The sequence below is a fragment of the Lepidochelys kempii genome, chromosome 6 (genome assembly GCF_965140285.1).
Source record: "Lepidochelys kempii isolate rLepKem1 chromosome 6, rLepKem1.hap1, whole genome shotgun sequence".
Lineage (NCBI taxonomy): Eukaryota > Metazoa > Chordata > Testudines > Cheloniidae > Lepidochelys > Lepidochelys kempii.
In genome coordinates this window covers 128293878-128315054 of record NC_136385.1, presented here as the reverse complement: position 1 = coordinate 128315054, position 21177 = coordinate 128293878, and the positions used below count along the sequence as shown (strand labels likewise).

The window sequence follows — 21177 nt, the reverse complement described above, 5'->3', positions numbered from 1 at the left end:
GTAGTCATGGCAGAAAAGCTGGGCACGCACCTTCCCCAGGTCCCACCATCGCCGTGCCAAGGAAAAGGCATGCCGTTGCCCTCGCCAGGCCAGCCAGAATTCCCGGAAGGATGTCACGAAGCCCTCATCCTCCAGTAGGCTGTTGTTAAAATGCCAGTAGGCCGGCCCCGGCCTCTCCGCACAAAGGGAGGCTGTCATGGTGGCTAGATGATGGTCAGAAAATGGGGCCAGCCGAATGCTGGAGGAGTGGGCTCGTGAGAGATGGAAGCGTGATAAATAAATGCGGTCCAACCGGGAGTGGCTCGACTGATGGGCCTCCACCCAGACAAAGGTGAACGTGGAAGTGTCATCCGGGTGGTGGTCGTGCTAGATGTCCACTAGGGAGTGATGTTCAACAATCTCCTCGAGGGCATCCGTGGCGTCCGGGCTCTACTAGGTCCCCGAGCGGTCCTGCTCCTCGAGGGTGGTATTAAAATCCCCTCCCAGGACCAGGCACTCGTGAGAATCTAAAGTGCCGAGGAAGACAGACGCCTGCTGGTAGAATTGCAGCCGCTCTGGGCCTGATGTCGGGGCATAGACGTTAACGAGGTTAACCACGAGCCTCTCCATACGGACCCGGAGATGCAGCAAGCGACCCAGCACGGCCTCGGCAACCCCTAGCACCTCAGGCCGTAGGTCAGGGGAGAACAGGGTCACCACTCCAGCCTGTCGAACGGTGGCATGCCTAAAGTAGACCCTGTTCCCCCACTCCAGCCGCCAACTGTCTTTGGCGGTCGGATCCGTATGGGTCTCCTGCAGGAAAACCACAGAGTACCCTCCCTCCCGAAGGAAGGAGACCACCTGGGACCTGCGGAGAGCCATCCTACAACCCCGGGTGTTCTAACGTTGCAATGGTGAGAGGTGTCATGGGGAGGGCCGGGGGGATCCTCACTGGCAGGGACACTCGCATCTGCCAGCGGGCCGCGCAGCAGTCCGTGACCCATCCCGTAGGTGAGTAATTGTTCACGGAAGATGCGGACCCGCCAGTAGGCCGTGGCATCCTGCTTCTCTGTCCCTTTACCTTCCCCCATCAGGGCCCTTGTGGCTGGGAGGATTTGAGAAAAGTCCCCCCATTGCTGGAGAGCAAGTTGTACCTTGTTGCGGGAGCCATGGACATCCTCTAAAAACTTCCGCAGCTCTCCTCGCAGCTCATGGGGGGGTGGGGTTACGGTTTCCCGGTTGTTCCCTGGCGGGGCCCTTGGTACAGCCCCGTGGTCCACTAAAACGGACAAGCAGGGTGCGGACCTCTGACGGGGTGCCTGATGGGCTGGAGCTTCTAGGCCCGCCTCAAGCTCTGGGGCGATAGGGGGCGGTGGAGGGAAGATAGCAGCTCCTAATGGGTCGGGGCAGGAGAACACAAAGGCCGCTCCCTGGGGGTCATCAGTTGGGAAGGGGAAGGAGACAGCCCCGGGGGGCGGCAATGACATTGCAGGAGGTAAATTGGATAGGGGTAGGGGCAGGGGCTGAGGCGAGGTTCTGGGTTTCGGGAGGCAAGCAGCTGGATGGTGGCGCCTCCCAATCAGACTCGAGGATTAAGGGGGTGGGGAGGGAGCTCTCAGTGACACTGGGCGCGCACTCTATGGTGGATTTAGCGGCCACAGCATCAGGAGGTGGATTATCTTCTGTAAGGCCCCCACCCAGGAAAGAAGTCGATTGCTCCGCACCAACGGGGGGTGCCCCGGCGACTTGTGCCCCGGCCTCGTGGCGCCGGCTGTCACCTGAGCAGGCTTGGTGGTTGTCAGCGGGGTGCCATCAGCAGCTGGGTCGGTGGAGGAGTCCAGGGGCTCCTCGGAGGTGGGAGCGGAAGCAGCAGTTAAGGGGAGGGAGCATGGGGAAAAGAGGGGTGGAGTGAGGTCACCCAGATCGAGATTTGCTGGCAAAAGGTCGTCCTCCCTCTGGGCAACCGGGGTCAGATCTAAGGCCTCAATCTCCTCGAACATGGAAGAGAGGACACTTTCCGCCGCCCCGGGGTTCTCCCCGCCGGCACCCACCACAACGGTTGCCTCGGGGTTCACGGGGCTTCGGGTAGCATCAGGACAGAAGGGGCTTCCTCGAGGGTCTCGGAGGGGAGGGTCTCCCGTGGAGGGGAGACACTACCCTCCGGTGCTGCCACGTCTTTCCTGGCTGACACCGGTGGATGGGACACACTCGTGGGCAAAGTGGAAGGTTCGGCATCGGTGCCCCCCTTCCTGGTCTTCTGGGGGGCCTCCGCTTCGGGTGGATGAGGCGGAGCTCGAGCCTTCCGCTTACCTCGCTTCCCCTGGACTAGGGCCCAGCCCTCCATGGCAGCATCTGGGGGCTGGTTAGCAGGGGTCGTGTCAAGGGGTAAAGGGGATGGCTCAGGGACTTGGGGGGGAGGGGGGGAAACGGTGGGGCAGCATAAGGGAGGGAGGATTCTCCCTGGGGCAGGCTCTCTCCCATGCCTGGTGGTAACTCTGCCACACCCTCCTCCATAGGCCCCACTAGATTGTCAGCCATGAGGGCGGGGCTGTCCCGCTCGTCTGGGCGTTGTAGGGGAGGTGCCCCTTGGGCCTGAGCGGGAGTAGCGGTGGTCCGAAGAGGACAGGGGGTGGGTTTGGGTACCGGGTGGCCAGGGCCGTCGGCAATGACGGGGCCGATGTCCTGCCAGGTCTCGGGGATCCCAGGTGCCCCTCCTTTCCAGGCTAAGGGGCAGTCCTTCCAGACATGCCCCGACGCCTGGCAGAGGTAGCACCGGGCTTCCCCCGTGGAAAAGTACACCCGGTAACGGGCCACCTGGTGGGGGACTAGGAAGGACCCTTCGAGCACCACTCCATCACGCGCCGCCGCCGGCAGTAAAAGTTGCACTTGCGGGCGGAAGGAAAAAATGTGACTGAGGGTGGGGTCCTTGCAGCCCAACGGGAGAGGGCTGATAACAGAAACAGGTTTTCCCAGGGTGGAAAGGGCGGGTAGCAGGGCAGCACTGGAGAGAAAAGGAGGGAAAGAAGTCAGGACCAGGCGGACGCCCAGGTCCTCTACCGGCTCTAGGGGGACAAACACCCACCCTACCACCAGGCCCCTCTCCACCACTTCCTGGGCGGCAGCCTCCGATGCTAAGAAGAAAACGACCTTTCCGTACATTTTGGAGGCCGCCACAATGGCTGAGGGCCCCACCTCGCCAACGCCGGCACGTAGGTCTCCACATGGGGCGAGGCAGGCACCAGGAGGCATTGGACACCATGCTTCCTTGTCATGGTGGGAAAGGGCACCGGCCACTATTGATGGTGGCAGAGGCGGTGGGCGGGAGAGATGACAAGGCAGCAGGCGGGGGGGCTGCTGCCGCCCAGGCATACATCCTGGGGGCTGAGGGACATCCGCAGAGCTGGTGAAGGGGGAAGCGGGGGAGGACGCTGTGGTCAGTGGCGGGGCTGCAGCAGTGGGTGTGGCCCCTGCCATGGAGGGCCCGGTTGTTTTAGTGGGGCCCTTCCCCTTCTTCTTGCCCTGGCCTTTCCCGCCGGCTGGGGAGGCTTCCCTAGAGTCTGGGGAGGCGATGGGCATGGCAGCAGCGGAGGTCACCCTGGTGCCCTCCATTGCCGATGCCCCAGCGGGGGCGGTGGCAGGTGATTAACAGGAGTTGGGTCAGGTAGAAAGGGACAAGCTGTGGGGTGGACAATTTGGGGGGGGCGGGGAGGGGGGCACATGAACACCGTATGCTTGTCCAGAGAGTCCAGTTTGGTTGGCTGGTGCTTCTGGCCCACACGGTGGAATCAAGGCGAGCAGCTGAGTCCAGAGGCAGATGTTAAACAGCCAGCAAAGACGGTGGAGGGACCAGTGGTGAAGATCGTAGTGTGGGGGTTGGGAGGACACAGATGAATCGGGGGGCAGCTCCGTGCCACACCCCCTGTGTCCCTACAAACACAGTTAAGACACAGTCAAGGCCTCCACCCACACAAGAGCACAGTTTGAAAGTTACTGAGTCTTAGGCCTCCTCCACGGCGATTTGTAGATTCCCCGGGCAGTGTTCCTCCGGTGGACGGCTTTTTCTCTGTCTGTTCCGGGCTTTCTTTTTTACATTCCAGAAATGCCGGAGCAAGGTGATAAGGATCCTCTCGACCGGAGACGGGTCCACAGACAAACAGCAAGCGGCTGGGTCTGGGGGCTGGGTCCTTCCACTCCCCCCCTCTGGGGAAGCGGGCCGGCAGGCCCCCCCTCTCTTGCGGGGGGGGTGTTCAGCTGGAGCGGCAGCTGCATCCGAGGGCGGGCGGCGGGGGGGGCTAACAGCCGGCCAGCACTCTAGCAACAGCAGAGAAAGAAAAAAAAACAACAAAAAGAAAAGAAAGGGGGGGGGGAAAGAGCGTCTGGCCCAGTCAGGGGGGGAAGCCGAAAGCAGGGGCAAAAAGCAAGGAAAGCCCAGGTCAGAGGGCAGCAGCAAGAGAGCAGGCTAAGTAGGTCCCTTTTCCCTGGGTAAGGTAACAAGGAAGGTTTTTTGTTTTTTTTTTTCTGAAACAGAAATGAAGTTTATTTGTAACACTTACAAGAATTACCAAAGGAAACAAAACAAACTATGCAACAAAACAACGCAAACAGAAGGTATAACACAGCAGCTTTCAGGAGGGAGAAGTGTTCAGGCTAGCCTGGGCCCAGAGCAGGGGGGGGCTTCCTCGACACTTGTGGTCTTCCACCCTCCTGAGTTACCTGGTGGCCTAGAGCGGGGGGGCTTCCTCGACACTCGTGGTCTTCCACCCCGTCGAGTTACCTAGTGCCGCGCCCAGTATCACCGATTATCCCTCTCCTGAGAGTGCCCGGGAAGATGGGCACGGCTGCGGGGTGGGCGGTTTAGGGGTCGGGGGGTAGACACCCATGTATTATAGGACCCCTCCTAGATGACAGGAATGATGGTATCCACAGCGGCAACGGCTGGGGCTGGCGTCTCTCGCTCTTCCCCTCAATCAAAGGGTCAGACAGAGGGAACCGGACGGGGTCACCGAGCAGAGAACCCCGGACAGCGCCCACCGTTCCTCGAAGGCGTCAAGGTGGCCCAGAGGAACTCTGCCCGGATACGTGAATGTACTGAGGATCGGAAAAAGGCCCTACAATCGCAGGACGCTTCATGGGCCAACCTCCCCTCTCTGATTTTATAAATGGCTGTTTTAGCCAAGGCTACGAGGAGGTTAACCAGGAGGTCTCGCGATTTTGTGGCCACGGATGGGGAGTGTATAGATAAAAAGGTGAGGGGAGAAATGAAGCCAAAAGCGCAACAGAATATTTGTGAGGAGCCGGAAAAGGGACTGCAATCTGGCACACTCTAAATATACGTGCGCCAGGGTTTCCCTCACATTACAAAAAGGGCAAGTATCCGGGATGGGGATAAACCGTGTCAGAAACACGCCCGTGCTCACAGCTCCGTGAAGGAGCCGCCAACTGATGTGCCCGACGGGCCAAGGGAGCAGGAGGTCCCGCCACTTTGTATCGGGGAGGGACACCAGGGTGTGGGCGTGAAGGGTGTGAAGCGTGAGTGTGTATAAATAATTCCATGGTGCGATTTGAAAACTGACCGGCTGCAGTTCATGCAGCCGGCTTGCAGCGAAAGGGTGAGGGGTTTGTTGGGATCGGCAGGGTAGGGGCCCAATGGAAAGGTCCGGCGGGCCTGGGGTAGAGGATGGGCGGGGTGCGCCCTCACGCAAGGCTCGGTTGACATAAGCCCGAGCAGTGGGGGTCAAGGCGGCCTTCACCTCCTGAAGTACGTGCCGGGGGATACGAGGGCTGGAGAGCCCCATGCGCCGAGCGAGCGTCAGGGGATCCAGCCAGTCTCTCCGGTCGTAGTCCAGGAGGTCTCCGACCCTTGTGACTTCCGCCAGGACCAACCTCTGGCGCACCGAGTGGGACTCCACCACCTGCACACGGAGCTGGGGGTTGTGTAGCAGGGGCTCCGTGAGGAGATCTGCTCCCACGGTGGCCGCCACGGACCTGGTTGTTAGAAACAGTTTCCAGGTCCGGAGGAGGTCCTGGTAGAAGACCGGCAGCCCGGAGAGGTCTCGCGGAAAACCCCTTGGAGAAAGATAAAAGAGCTGCCGGTCGTATCGAAGCCCTTGGAAGCGGTGCAGGAAGGCGTGCGCCAGTATGCTCCACGCCGAACTACGTGCACTATAAAAGAGCCTCTGCAGGGCCTGGAGGCGGAAAACGCGGACCTGAGTGTGCAGACACTTCAGGCCCTGCCCTCCTTCCTTCAGGGGTAGATGAAGAACTCCAACAAGGGCCCAGTGCATTCCTGACCAGAAGAACCCCAGAATCAATCTCCGGAGGTGGGTCAGGAAACCCAGGGCTGGGGCCAGGGTGTTGAGCCGGTACCAGAGGGTGGACAGGACTAGTTGGTTAAGCACCAGTGCTCTCCCTCGGAGGGAGAGACATCGGAGTAGCCTCGTCCATTTCCGGATCCGCTCTATCACCCCGCCCTCTAAATTTTGCCAGTTCTCCGGCGGGGAAGTGTGAGTGGCGGAAAGGTAAACGCCGAGATAGAGCAGTGGATCCGCACTCCACTGGATGGTCTCAAGCGCAGGTGGGAGGGAGCTTACCTGCCGCCAATCCCCCACGCCAGAGCTCTTGACCCAGTTGACTCGGGCGGAGGAGGCTGCCGAATAGATGGCTTGGCATGCCTCCACTCGCGCCAAGTCGCCCGGGTCCTGGACCATGAGGAGTACGTCATCGGCGTACGCCGACAGGACCAGCCACAGCTCCGGCTCCCGCAGCACCAACCCTGTCATCCTCCTGCGGAGGAGACAGAGGAAAGGCTCGATTGCCAGAGCGTACAGCTGGCCCGAGAGGGGGCACCCCTGCTGCACTCCTCGCCCGAAGCTGACCGGTTCGGTCAGGGTCCAGTTGAGCCTAACCAAACACTCCGCGGAGGCATACAGCACCGGAGAAAACTCACAAACTGAGGTCCGAATCCAAACGCCTGCAGAGTGCTCAGGAGGTACCCATGGTCTACTCTATCGAACGCCTTCTCCTGATCAAGAGACAGGAGGGCAAACGACAGACCATCTCTCCGCCCGAGTTCCAAAAGGTCTCGGACTAGAAAGAGGTTGTCAAAAATGCTGCGACCCGGGACAGTATAGGTCTGGTCTGGGTGGATCACATCCGCCATCACGGACCCTAGCCGCAGCGAGATTGCTTTCGCTACGATTTTGTAATCCGTGCTAAGGAGTGAGACGGGACACCAGTTTCGTAGATCGCAGAGGTCCCCCTTCTTCGGCAGCAAAGCGAGCGCCGCTTGCCTGCACGACAGAGGGAGGACCCCGCTCTGCAAGGACTCAGCCCAGACGGTGACTAGGTCTGGGCCGAGAATGTCCCAGAACGTGCGGTAAAACTCCACAGTCAGCCCGTCCATGCCCGGAGATTTATTGGTGGGCATGCGACGGAGGGCTTCCGAGAACTCGGCCAGGGTGAGAGGCAGCTCTAGTCGGTCTCGGTCGCCCACGCTGACCATGGGGAGTTCCTCCCAGAGCACCCCGCAAGCGCCAGGATCGGTCGGATCCGGGGAGAAAAGGCTTGCGTAGAAGTCACGGGCCCTCCCACACATCTCCTCCGGATCCGTGAGGGGGGTGCCGTCTTCTGCAAGAAGGCAGGTGACGTGTTTCTTGGCCCCCCTCGTTTTCTCCAGGGCATAGAAGAAGCGGGAGCCGCGGTCCATCTCCCGAAGGAGGCGGATGCGGGACCGAACGAAGGCACCTCGGGCCCGGTGGTCCTCGAGGGCCCGGAGCTCCTCCCGCTTCTCCCGGCACGCTCCGCAGAGGGACGGGTCCTCGGGACCGGCGGCCAGGCGCCTCTCCATCTCTAAGACCTCCCGTTCCAACTGCTCGATCGCCACATTTCGCCGTCGGCTGGTGCCCCGAGTGTAGTCACGGCAGAAGAGCTTGGCGCGCACCTTCCCGAGATCCCACCATCGCCGCACTGAGGGAAAGGCACGCCACTGCTCTCGCCAGGCCAGCCAGAACTCCCGGAAGGACATCACAAAGCTCTCGTCCTCCAACAGGCTGTTATTAAAGTGCCAATAGGCCGGCCCCGGTCTCTCTGCACGGAGGGAGACCGTTACGGTGATTAAATGATGATCGGAGAATGGGGCCGGCTGAATGGCAGAGGAGTGGGCCTGTGAAAGATGGAAACGGGATAAGCAAATACGGTCCAACCGAGAGTGGTGTGACTGATGGGCCTCCAACCGGACAAAGGTGAACGTGGAGGTGTCATCTGGGTGATGGTCACGCCAGACGTCCACTAGGGAGTGATGTTCAACTATCCCTTGGAGAATATTCGCGGCAGCCGGGCTCGGTTCGGCCCCTGAGCGGTCCCGTTCTTCGAGGGTGGTGTTAAAGTCCCCTCCCAGGACCAGGCACTCGTGCGAATCCAGGGTGCCGAGAAAGTCGGACACCCGCTGATAACATTGTGACCGCCTGGAGCTCATTTGCGGGGCATAGATGTTAACAAGATTAACCACGAGCCCCTCCATACGGACTCGAAGGTGCAGCAGGTGGCCCGGCACGGCCTCATTGACCCCTAGCACCTCAGGCCGTAGGTTGGGGGAGAACAGGGTCGCCACTCCAGCTTGCCAGGTCGCGAGGTGGCTAAAGTATACCCCGTCCCCCCACTCCAGCCGCCACCTGTCCTCGGCGGCCGGGTCCGTATGGGTCTCCTGCAGGAAAATTACAGAGTACCTCCCTTCCCGAAGGTAAGAGAGCACCTGGGACCTGCGGAGAGCCATCCTACAGCCCCTGGTATTCAGGGTCGCAATAATAAGAGGCGTCATGTGGAGGGCTGCGGGGGTGGGGGCTTCATGTTGGCGGGGGTGTTCAGGGCCCCTGGCGGGTTGCGCAGCAACCCGTGACCCATCCCGTGGGTGAGTAGATCGCGTTGGAAGCTGCGGGCTCGCTCGTAGGCCGCAGCACTGCGCCTTCCTTGCCCCCTACCCTCCTTTATAAGGGCCCTTGTGGCCTGGAGAATTTGATCAAAGTCCCCCCATAGCTGAAGAGCCAGCTGTGCCCTATCGCGGGCGCCACGGGTGTGCTCTAGGAACTTCCGTAGCGCATGCCGCAGCTCATGGGGGGTGGGGTTACAATTCCCGAGGTGTTTCCTGGTGGGACTCTTAATACAGCCTCGTGGTCTGCTAAGGCGGGTAGACAGGGTGCGGACCACCGACGGGGCGTCTGACAGGCTGGGGTTATTAAATTCATTTCACGAGATGGCAGGGGAAAAATTGCCACTCCTAATGGGTCGCGGCTAGAAAGTGCAAAGACTGCTCCCTGGGGGGAATCTGCGAAAGGCGGAAAGGAAATAACCCCAGGGGCGGCATTAACATTGCAGGAGGAGGGGGCTTGGGCAGGGGTGGGGGCAGGGGCAAGGCTCTGGGGTTCAGGAGGCAAGCAGCTAAAGGAAAGTGCCTCCTGAGCAGAGTCAAGGGTTAAGGGGTAAGGGAGGGGGCTCCCAATAATGCTAGGCGCTAGCTCCATGGTGGTCTTAGCGGCCATGGCATCAGGTGGTGGACCACCTTCTGCAGGGTGCTCACCCGGGAAGGCAATTAGGGGGAGGGAGCCTGGGGAAAGGGAGGCTAGGGTAAGGTTGCCCAGCTTGAGGCCAGCGGGCAGCAGATCATCCCCTCCCTGGGTGACCGGGGTCAAATCTAGGGCCTCAATCTCCGCGTACACGGGGGAGAGGCCAGCTCCTGCCACCCCAGGGGCCTCTCCTCTAGGGCCCGCCTCAACGGTCGCCTCGGGGTCCGCAGGGGGTTCGGGTGGTATCCAGGCAGAAGGGGCGTCCTCAGAAGTCTCGGAGGGGAGGGTCTCCCGTGGAGGGGGGATTCTGCCCTCCAATGCCAGTCCATCTTCCCCTCCTGACACCAGCGGATGGATCTCGCTCGTGGCCGTGGCGGGAGGCTCGATAGCAGTGCCCCCTTTCCTGGTCTTCCGGGGGGCTTCCGCGTCGGATGGATGCAGCGGAGCTCGAGCCTTCCACTTGCCTCGCTTCCCCTGGACTAGGGTCCAGCCCTCCATAGCGTCATCTGGGGGTTGGTTAGCAGGGGTCGTGTCGGGGGGCGGAGGCGATGGTTCAGAGGTTCGGGGGAGTAGCGGTGAGGCAGCATGAGGGGCGGAGGTTTCTCCTTGGGGCGGGCCCTCTCCTATACCCGGTAATATCCTTGCCACACCCTCCTCCATAGGCTCTGTTGGATTGGTACTAGCAAGGGTGGAACTCCCTTGCTCGCCCGGGTGTTGTAGGGAAGATATCTCTTGGGCCCGGACGGGAGCAGCGATGGGTCGAGTAGGAGGAGGGTTGGTTTCAGGTGCCGGGCAGCCAGGGGCGTCGGCAGCGACGGGGCCGATGTCCTGCCGGGTCTCGGGGGTTTCGAGTGCCCCTCCCCCCCGGGCCAAGGGGCAGTCTCTGCGGACATGCCCTGCTGAGCGGCAGAGGTAGCACCGGGCCTCTCCCGTGGAGTAAAAGACCCGATAGTGGGCTCCCTCATAGGGACTAGAAAGGACCCCTCGAGCGCCTCTCCGTCACGCACTGCCGCCGGCGGTAGAAGCTGCACTTGCCGGCGGAACGAAAGGACGTGACGGAGGGTGGGGTCCTTGCAGCCCAACGGGAGAGGGCTGATGACAGAGACAAGTTTCCCCAGGGTGGAAAGAGCGGGTAACAGGGCAGCATTGGGTAAGAAGGGAGGAACGGAGGTAAGGACGAGGCGAACGCCCAGGTCTTCTAACGGTTCTAGGGGGACAAACACCCCCCCCCCCACCATCAGGCCCCTCTCCACCACCTCCTGGGCGGCAGCCTCCGAGGCTAAGAAGAAAACGACCTTCCCATACATCTTGGAGGCCGCCACAATAGCCGTGGGTCCTACCACCTTCGCCAACGCCTGCACGTATGTCTCCACGCGGGGCGAGGCGGGCACCAGGAGGCAACGGACGCCGTGCTTCCTGGTCAAGGCGGGGAAAGGGCCCCGGCCGCTGGTGATGGTGGCGGAGGCGGGGGGGGCGAGATGACGAGGTGGCAGGCAGGGGGGAGCCCGCTGCCGCCCGGGTACACGTCCTGGGGGCCGGGGGAGGAACAATCGCAGAGCTGGTGGAGGGAAACGCAGGGAGGGGCGCCACGGTTGATGACGAGGCCACAGCGGTGGGGGCAGCTCCCGCCATGGAGGGCTTAGTGGTTTTAGCAGGGCCCTTTCCTTTCCACCCGCCCTGGCCCTTCCGGCCAACCGGGGGGGGTTTCCTAGAATCTGGGGGGGCGGTGGGTGCAGCAGCAGCAGCGATCACCCCGGTGCCTCCTGCTGCTGGTGCCCCAATGGGGGGGTGGCAAGTATCTTAACAATAGTGGGGGGGGGGACCTTGGGGGTAGGGCAGGGGTGGTGGTGGGGGAGGGACAACTAATTTTGTTGAAGCAGTCTCACCCCTCTCGTTCCCCGCCATTGTGAGCAGGGAGAGACAGGGAGACACCGGAAGGAGAAGGGGGGGGGGGGACAGGAAAAAAACCACTCCTCCCCGCTAGGCTGCAGGCGGGGGGGGGGAATGCCGAGGGGGTTGGACTGGGAGGGGGGGGGAAGAAACAAAATCGGGGTCCGGTAATAGGGGCAAGCTGTGGGATAAGCAATCCGGCGGGGGAGGGGGGTGGTGGTGGTGGTGCAGACCCACACACGTTTGTCCAAAGAGTCTCGGTTGATCGGCTGTTATGTCCGGTCCGGAAGGCAAAGTTCAAAGCGAACAGCTGGATCCGAAGAGAGATGGCAGATTGCCAGCAGGGACAGACGGCGGGGGGGCCGTGACAGTTGTAATAACGATGGGGGGGTAGGGGCACCGATGGATCGGGGGTGGGGGTCTCCACGCCACACCCCCTGTGCCGCCACAAACTCCCCCCCACGAGAGTATAATTCAGAAAATTACTCAGTCTTACGGCCCCCTTCACAATGATTTATAGCTCTCCTGGATTATTTCTCTTGTCTGCTGAAATCTTCTTCTCTGGCTGCGTTGGCTGTGTTCCAAGGCTTCCGGCATGCTAAGAATGTTGTAAAGTCCGAGCTGCTGGCAAAACGGCTGGGTCTGGGGGTTTCCACTCCCCCCTCCGGACAGCAAAATCGGCAATCTTCCCCCCCCTCCTCCGGGGGCTCAGCTGAGGCAAATAGCTGCGCCCGAAAGCAGGCGTGGGGGGGGGGGGGCGGGTGCTGGCAAACTAAGGGCCGAAGCACGTAGACGGGAAAAAAAAACCAAAGAATAAAAAAAAAACAAAAAAAAGCGTCTGGCCTGGTCAGGGGGGGTACTAAGGCAGGTGCAAAAAGTAAGAAAAATCCGGGCCAGGGGGCTTTAGGAAAGAATAGAAAGCAAATAGCTGAGGAGCAAGCAAAGGACGTTCCGTTTCCCAACAGGGAAGGCTCCAGAACAATCAGGAACTTTCTGGAGACAATTAAGGCAGGCTGATTAGAACACCTGCGGCCACTCAAGAAGCTGCTAGAATCAATTAAGGCAGGCTAATCAGGGCACCTGGATTTTAAAAAGGAGCTCACTTCAGTTTGTGGTGTGCTGTGAAGAGCTGGGAGGAAGAGGCACAAGGAGCAGAGAGCGAGAACGCGGACCGTTGGAGGACTGAGGTGTACAAGCATTATCAGACACCAGGAGGAAGGTCTTATGGGGAGGATAAAGAAGGGGTTGGGAGGGGGCCATGGGGAAGTAGCCCAGGGAGTTTAGCTGTCACACAGCTGTTCCAGGAGGTGCTCTAGACAGCTGCATTCCACAGGGCCTGGGCTGGAACCCGGAGTAAAGGGCGGGCCTGGGCTCCCCACAAATCCTCCCAACTCTTGGTCAGACATAGGAGTCGTCGACCTGGACTGTGGGTTCAGAAAAACGGCCAAGCTGAGGTCTGCCGTGAAGCTCCAAGGCGAGCAAATCCGCCAATAAGCGCAAGACCCACCAAGGTAGAGCAGGAACTTTGTCACTATATACACACACACACACACACAGAATAAGTTTTAAACGAACAATTTAATACTGTACACAGCAGTGATGATTGTGAAGCTTGGTTGAGGTGGTGGAGTCAGAGGGTAGAGGAGGGTGGGACACTTCCCAGGGAATGCCTTACTGCTAAATGATGAACTAGCACTCGGCTAAGCCCTCAAGGGTTAACACGTTGTTAATGTAGCCTCACACTCTACAAGGCAGCATGAATGGAGGGAGGACACACAACAGACGCATGGCAGTGGCCGCAAACATTCCCTGCGGAAACTGAACGTGATGATGAACCCACGCTATCCAACGGGAGCACACCACTCCCTCCACTTTCTAAAGTGCCAGGGGGTGCACGTGTGTTTGTGTGTGTGAGAGAGAGACACAGGAGTATTGCCCCTTTAAGTACACTGACCCCACTCTAAGTACACTGCCTTTTTAAGTTGATCAGCAAGTTGAGACAGCAGCTGCTGCCAGCAAGCTCCCTCCATCCAGAGCCCTGTCGTGTGTCCCCCCACCCCACTTTGTGGAGATGGGGTACAGGAGCAGGGGGAGGAGGACACCCTGACATTAGCACCCCTCTTCCCCCCTGCCCCTGCACAGCAAGCAGGAGGCTCCCAGGAGCAGCTCCAAGGCAGAGGGCAGGAACAGCACACGGCAGTGGGGGAGGGACAGCTGAACTGCCCAGCAATTCATAGCCTGCTGGGTGGCTGCTGCACAGGAATCTTAGAGGAGCTGATGGGGGCTGCCAGCCCTCCCTGGTTCCAAGCCCCCACCAGCTCGCTCCGACGGGCTGCTCTTCCTACAAGCAGTGGACCAAGCAGGCGGCTGCCAAACAATGTTAGAAGGGAGCATTGCGCACCTCTAAACAAGGCTGATCTAGTAGAGAACATGGACATAACAACCAAACAACATTAACCAGGCCAGTGTTAAGTGAGGAATTACTGTACCAATACTCAGGCTTTGTCAACACCAGCACTTTTGTCAGTAAAACTTTTGTCGATCAGAGGTGTGAAAAACAACAATCCCTGACTGACGTAAGTTTCACTGACAAAAGTGCCGGCGTGGACAGTGCTATGTCGATGGGAGACACTCTCCCGATGGCATAGCTTCTGCCGCTCATTGGGGGCGGTTATATTATGCCGGTGGGAGAGCTCTCTCCCTTCGGCATAGAGCGACGACACGGGTGTGACACAGAGTGACGCAGCTGCGCCACTGTAAGGTCTGTAGTGTAGACACAGCCTCAGAGACCACTGCCACGCTTAAAGGAAGCGTGAAAAAGAGGTGTTTAGAAACAATTTCACTGGCCCTCCATGGAAGACATTTGCAATCAGTGCCATAACGCCAAAGCTTAGAGTGTGAAGGAGGCAGGGGAATGTGGTTTTAAATCCTGTTGGGACACTTTTAAAAATAACGTTTAACTTAACCCAGCAGCAAGAGAGTTTGAGACGTATGTGGAAGGGAAGGAAGAAAGAGACCCAGTGGGGTGTCCTAATACGGAGTCTAAACTACAGACATTGTCACCTCACCTCAGTACATCATTCCCTTGCAGTGTATGGGCCCAAGGGAGGAATTAATCTGAATTCCTGCAAAAAGATGGCAAGGGCACGCTCATCCTGCAGGATTTAACCATGGCCGTGTACACTTATGTTCACCCCAGAATATTCCCTTGGTGAAATTACCACAACAGCGTGTGTGGTACTGTTATGCTGTATACATCAGATAGTCACAGTTTCCAAAGTCAGAGAGAGAGAAGATGCAGCAGCTACTGTACCTTGCCACACTGTTTGTATGGAATTCCCTTTCGGTCACAGTACTCATAGCATAGGGCTGCACCCTGCACGCACAATTTAGCTTTCAGAGATCCAGGTGTGTAGTAAATTCCACTATGAATAACACCACTGTTATGTCCACTCTGGTGGCAGGCTAAATAAAGAGAGAAGTTATGCTATTAAAATACATGCTCCACATATCTTAGATTTTATACACTACCTTCATTCTTTCAGTCATCAGAAAAATGATCAATTTAAGCCTGTGCCCTAGTTAGATTCTACAGTAATAAATATCTGAATGCAGTAACATACCACTCTAGGAGATTCTTCTCCTCCAAGCTGTTTAGATGGCTGTGTAGGAAACAGTCAATGAGAGGGGCTGCAGGGAGCAGTCAATCAGGGCCCAGCAGGCTCATATAAAAAGGAGCTGAAAGGGCTGGACAGATGAGTCTGCTTGCAGGGTCCAGGGGAGCAAGAAGAGGTGCTCCTGGCTGGCTGAAGGGGCTACAAGGGCTAAGGCAGGTAGTTGCGGGCAGGGAACCAGGGAACAGCTTCTGGCCGGCTATCAAGACTCAATTAAGATGGACTACAGGGAAATGGCCCAAGGAATTGCAGTTAGTTAGAGACATGGCACGTAGCTGCTACTTAGAAGATCCCTGGGCTGGGACCTAGAGTAGTGGGTGGGCTCAGGTCCCCCACTCCCACAGCAGCCAGTGCGGAAGTGGTTGTAGACAGGCCCAGGGAAGGGACTGTACGTGGAACTGTTACTCCCTGGAAGGGAGCTGAACTGAGACTGAGCCAGCTGGACAGTCGGGCTCAGAGGACTAAAGGGAAGGTGAAGAGCCTCAAGCGAGGAAGCCCTGGGGGTGCAGTGCCATCCCAGAGTAGGAACCTTCACACATAAGCTGACCAGCTAGGGTACTGAGATAGGCCCTGTTGGTCAGACTGAAGACTGGAGCCTGGGGAGGGCTACAGAGACATTGCCAACGGAGGGGTACCGTGATAGGCTCTGCTGGACTGTGAAAGGACAGAGTCCAGGGAGGGCTACAGGACATTACTGAGGGCTTTGAGACACACCCGGTTGGACAGCGTACTGCAAAAGGGGTTTGTTGTGTTTGTTTGCACATAGATTGTGGGTGACTTGGCTGAAGGGCTGAGTCACCAAAGACCCTCCTGACAAGTGCAGAGGTGGATAGGGGGCACTGTGAGCCAAGAAACTGAGAAAGCTGCAGGCACTCATACACTGAACCAGGGGGCGCTCACAAGAGGTGGGTGCAACCCCCTTACAAACCCCAATTGTGTACACATCAGTCCAGACTTTCTAAATGTTAACAAAAAGAAAAGGAGGACTTGTGGCACCTTAGAGACTAACCAATTTATTTGAGCATGAGCTTTCGTGAGCTACAGCTCACTTCATCGGATGCATTCAGTGGCTGCTACTCTGAAATCTGATAAATGTTAACACTAATTCTTAAAATGAAATGATCCTATAAAGCCTCACTGTACTCCACTACCAGTATGATCCTGAATATCTCACATACTGGCAGCCCTGCTTGTCTCTGCAAAAGGCTTTCAAGCATTTATGAGCTAGGCCTGAGTGTTACTTTCTCTCTCTTTGGAAATGAAATGGAGGAGAGAGAGAGGCAGGTTCCAAGAGTACTTTTACTGACCAAATTTAATTTCTTATTCAAAAAAGGTTATATAATCTCCCCCTTAAAATGTTGGTGTCCATATCTTATGCCCATTCACTTACCCACACAACTGATACCATGAGTCTTAAGAGAGGAGGCTAAGACAAGGGCATTAAATCCTTTAATATCTAAATTGCCTATATAGCAACAATGACCCAGCTGATGTGTCTATTTAAGGCATTCAGCTGTTTCAGCATTATCCACACACATTAGGTCACACTATTCTAAGTCAGCAGTTTGATTTACCCTCTTTGGAGTCCTCAGGCCCTATGCTACGTGTTTGGGGGTTTGATCATTAGCAATGCAGCTGTATTTGCAAGTTCTTCTTAGCTGAAGAACAATCAGCAAAACAAGGGTGCTTAGTCTTTCTTGTTTCAAAGTCTGGATAGAAAACAGGCCCTGGCTTGTCTCAAGGTTCCAAGTGTCCTTTTTTACCAGCTGTGGTGTAAACAGGCACAAGTCCCATTGGCAGCACTAACCAAACCCTGCAAGTAGTCACTGGAATAATTATTTTAGCTCTTGACTTTCAAAGTGAGACTACTGCATGGACCACCTATGTTAAGAGCCAAGAAACTGGTGAAAATTACTAAAAAGTTATCATTCCCAGCTGTTTGAGGAGGTGCCATAGGTATGGCTGTACATTTGTCGTAGCATTTCTTTTAATCAAAAATCATTTCCCATGATTTTTTATTAAAAATGCCATGACTAAGAGAGGGGTCCCAGGCAGGGGAAGGAGGCTGAGAGTGAGCCTGTCCTGCATTCACCCGTAGGACGGAGGGGCCCCAGTGGTACAACAACACAGTATGCCAAGTCGCAACGCCACTCACTCAAATTTGGCCTGGCTGGCCCCCCATCGTGATGGCAGGGCAGCTGGGCCAAACCTGAGTGGTGCTGCGACCCAATACACCAGGTCAAAATTCCTGGGCCCTACCCTGTGGGACAGGGGCCACAGAAGCTGCCACTGCAGGGTGACTTTATTAAAATCACAAACACAAGTCACGGACAAACAGGGAAATCATGGTATCCATGACATTTTTCCCACCGTGACAAACCTGCAGACCTAGCCATAGGCCTTCCTAGACTTATGATTTTCCAGTTACGGTGGTACATCACAGGGGTAGGCTCCACAGATACAAACAGCAACTTTACCTTTTGCATTGATTCAGCTGCACTGATGTCATTTACCCCTGCACATAACACAAGAACTAGGCAGCAGGTTTAAAACAAACAAAAGGATGTATTTCTTCACACAACACACAGACAACCCATGGAACTCGTTGCCAGGGTATGTTGTGAAGGCCAAAAGCATAACTGGGTTAAAAAAAGAATTAGTTAAGTTCATGGAGAACAGGTTCATCAATGGCTATAAGCGAAGACGGTCAGGGATGCTCAAGTATCCCTAAATCTCTAACTGCTGCAAGCAGAGACTGGATGACAAGGGATGTATCACTCAGAATTGCCCTGTTCTGTTCCTTCTCTCTGAATCATCTGGCACTGGCCACTCTCGGAAGACAGGATACTGGGATAGATGGACCATTTGTCTGACCCAGCATAGTCATTCTTATGTTCTTCTGACTAGCTGGGGCAAATCCCCAGTCAAGATAAGGCCAAAGACTCATCTAAGGGAGCTATTATGCTCTTCCTCCCTATATTTGCATAGTCCCTTGACAGGACTGCATTGTGAAATTATTCCAAAGGGGAACCCTTCATTCATTTCAGATAGATGGGCAGATAGATACTGTTTCCCTCTCATTAAAAGAGAGTCTCCCACTTTTTTTTGTTAATTTTTTCTCAATTCAATACCCTAAAAATTGCTATTTTAGTGTGTATGTGTTTTTAATTAAAATATCTTACAGACTGACACCAGGAAACCAGAAATAAGCAAGGGAAGAAAATGCAAACTTCTTTGTCACTCTCTGATCCAGTGGATATCATGGATATCATACCTAACTCCTTCTCCTTTTCCAGTACACTGAACGTGAGCGATGGGTGTCGCAGAACGAGCTCTCTGGCAGACGCAAGCCCCACAATTCCACCGCCAACAACCACCACGTCAAAAGTGCTATTTAAAAAAAAAAGGGGGGGGGGGTCATGTTGTAAATGCTCACTAGCTACATGCTTCACATTTACATGGAAAGAAGCTTCATTTTAGCAAATTAACGTTGGACCCCTTTACAAATGTCTTCTTGAAGACCCACTTCTTCTGAAATGCATACAAGAAGCCAGCTGACTAAGTCATCCGCTGATTTACCTTTGATTTACCTCAGCTCGTTTATGCAGAGGAAAGGTGCGGAAGGGTAGGAGGAAAGAGGGGTGTGTTTTAAAAAAAACAAAACAAAACAAAAAAACCCACCTGGAAGTGAAGCTGGAAATTGCTGTGTGAGGAAGAGTAGGGAGTTAAAGGGTAACAGAATACGCAGAGAAAATGTATAGTTCAGTGTAAAAAAAAAAAAAAGAAAAGAATAAACATCTGTAACTAACAAGGCATATGTCTATATTCACCCTGATCACAATACTTGTCTCATTTTGTCCAAGCTTCATCTGTCTTAGTGTTTTAGATTTTATGTTCTCCAGGACAGGGCCTGTAGGTGGAAAAGCACCTAGCACATTTTGAGTACTAGCACAATAACTAATAATTAAGAGTACAGCAGACTGTCAAACTGTTTGCTCCTCCCTATTTTGATAGATGCAATTTTCCCTTCAGTGACCTGGAATCAGCAAGTCCAAGGCTCCAACTTGACAGTGTCAAGTCATTCTTCATGAGCATTCAGGACATCCAGATTCTCTGTTCATGAAATAGCTACCATTTAGCCAGGCAGGAACTGTAGAGCAGACTCACAGATGAAGCCACAACCACAGATCTTGATCCAGTGCTGAGACCATCTGAATTTAATATTGTCTCATTGTTTCTTTGTAACCCCCCCCCCATCTGTGTGTACTCACCTGTGGTCTCATCTTATACTAAAGATTGTAAGATTTTCAGGACACTGTCTTTTTGTTTGGTGTTTGTACAGTGCCTCGCTCAAAGGAGCCCTAAACATGTACTAGGACCCCAAGGCTCTACAATAATACACATAATAAATAATAATAATTTTAGGACTATGTTCATAATGAACTCAATTAACAAGGTTACTCTACTCTGACTCACAACTCTCCTGAACGCTCTCATAATTCTCTCAGGCAGCAGAATACAGTATAACCATTTCTTAAATTACATACAAAGTATATGCAATACAAGTAGTAAATTCTTCAGAGGAAAGAAATGTCCTGATCAAATATTTGTTTAGAGTTTTCAATGTTGATAAGTGCCAAGTGATGCACATTGGAAAACATAATCCCAACTATACGTATAAAATGATAGGGTCTAAATTAGCTGTTATCACTCAAGAAAGAGATCTTAGAGTCATTGTGGATAGCTCTCTGAAAACATCCACTAAATGTGCAGCGCTGTCAAAAAAGCAAACAGAATGTTGGCCATCATTAAGAAAGGGCTAAATAAGATGACAGAAAATATCATATTGACTTTATATAAATCTATGGTATGCCCACATCTTGAATACTGTGTGCAGATGTGGCCGCCCCATCTCAAAAAAGGTATATTGGAATTGGAAAAAGTTCAGAAAAGGGCAACAAAAATTATCAGAGGTATGGAATGGCTTCCGTATGAGGAGAGATTAATAAGACTGGGACTTTTCAGCTTGGAAAAGAGACGACTAAGGGGGGGATATGATAGAGGTCTATAAAATCATGACTGGTGTGGAGAAAGTAAATAAGGAAGTGTTATTTACTCCTTCTCATAACACAAGAACTAGGGGTCACCAAATGAAATTAATAGGCAGCAGGTTTAAAACAAACAAAAGGAAGTATTTTTTTCACACAACGCAGTCAACCTGTGCAACTCTTTGCCAGAGGATGTTGTGAAGGCCAAGACTATAACAGGGTTCAAAAAAGACCTAGATAAATGTAGGGAGGATAGGTCCATCAATGGCTATTAGTCAGGATGGGCAGCAATAGTGTCCTTAGGCTATGTTTGCCAGAAGCTGAGAATGGGTGACAGGGGATGGATCATTTGATGATGACTTGTTCTGTTAATTCTCTCTGGGCCACCCGGCATTGGCCACTGTAGGAAGACAGGATACTGGGCTAGATGGACCTCTGGTCTGACCCAGTATGGACGTTCTTATGTTCTTAGAGCCATTTGAGTTTACAGTGTAAACCCTTACTGACACTGAACTCTTTAAATCAAGATTAGCTTTCTTTCAAGAAGAGATGCTGTAGCTAAACCAAAAGGTACGGTCTTGATGCAGGAATTACTGGGTGACCTATGTTATGCAAGTGGTCAGACTAGATGACCAAGATGGTCTCTTTTGGCTTGACTATGGACACGGTCCTATCAGCAGCTAACGTAAATGCATTATTGGATTAAATGGAAGGCCCTCTCCTGCTGTCTCTGGACTGGTGGCTCCTGTTACTGAAATATATACAATGTGAAAAGTGCCTCACATTAAACAAGGATGAGTCGAAATTCAGATCTAACCTCGAGATATGGACACTGGGACATAAAAATGTTTCATGTTTCCGTACTGCATGTCCATGGACCAACAGTAGGTATTACTTTACAGCAGTGGTTCCCAAACTTGGCTTGCAGCTTGTTCAGGGAGGGCCGTGAGATGCTTGGTTTACCTGAGCGTCCGCAGGTACGCCACTCGCAGCTCCCAGTGGCCATGGTTCGCTGTTCCTGGCCAATGG

The 21177-nt window shown here is 54.8% G+C and overlaps 1 protein-coding gene across 1 annotated transcript in view; it reads right to left on the bottom strand.

Annotated features, from left to right (window-relative positions):
* L2HGDH (L-2-hydroxyglutarate dehydrogenase) overlaps positions 1–21177 on the bottom strand; it is a 46433-nt gene that overhangs the window by 23445 nt on the left and 1811 nt on the right. The window contains exons 2-3 of the mRNA XM_073350201.2: positions 18375–18490; positions 14740–14891 (exon numbers count right to left, since the gene is read on the bottom strand). Coding sequence (XP_073206302.1) covers positions 14740–14891; positions 18375–18490 — 268 coding nt within the window. The remainder of the gene's footprint in view (positions 1–14739; positions 14892–18374; positions 18491–21177) is intronic.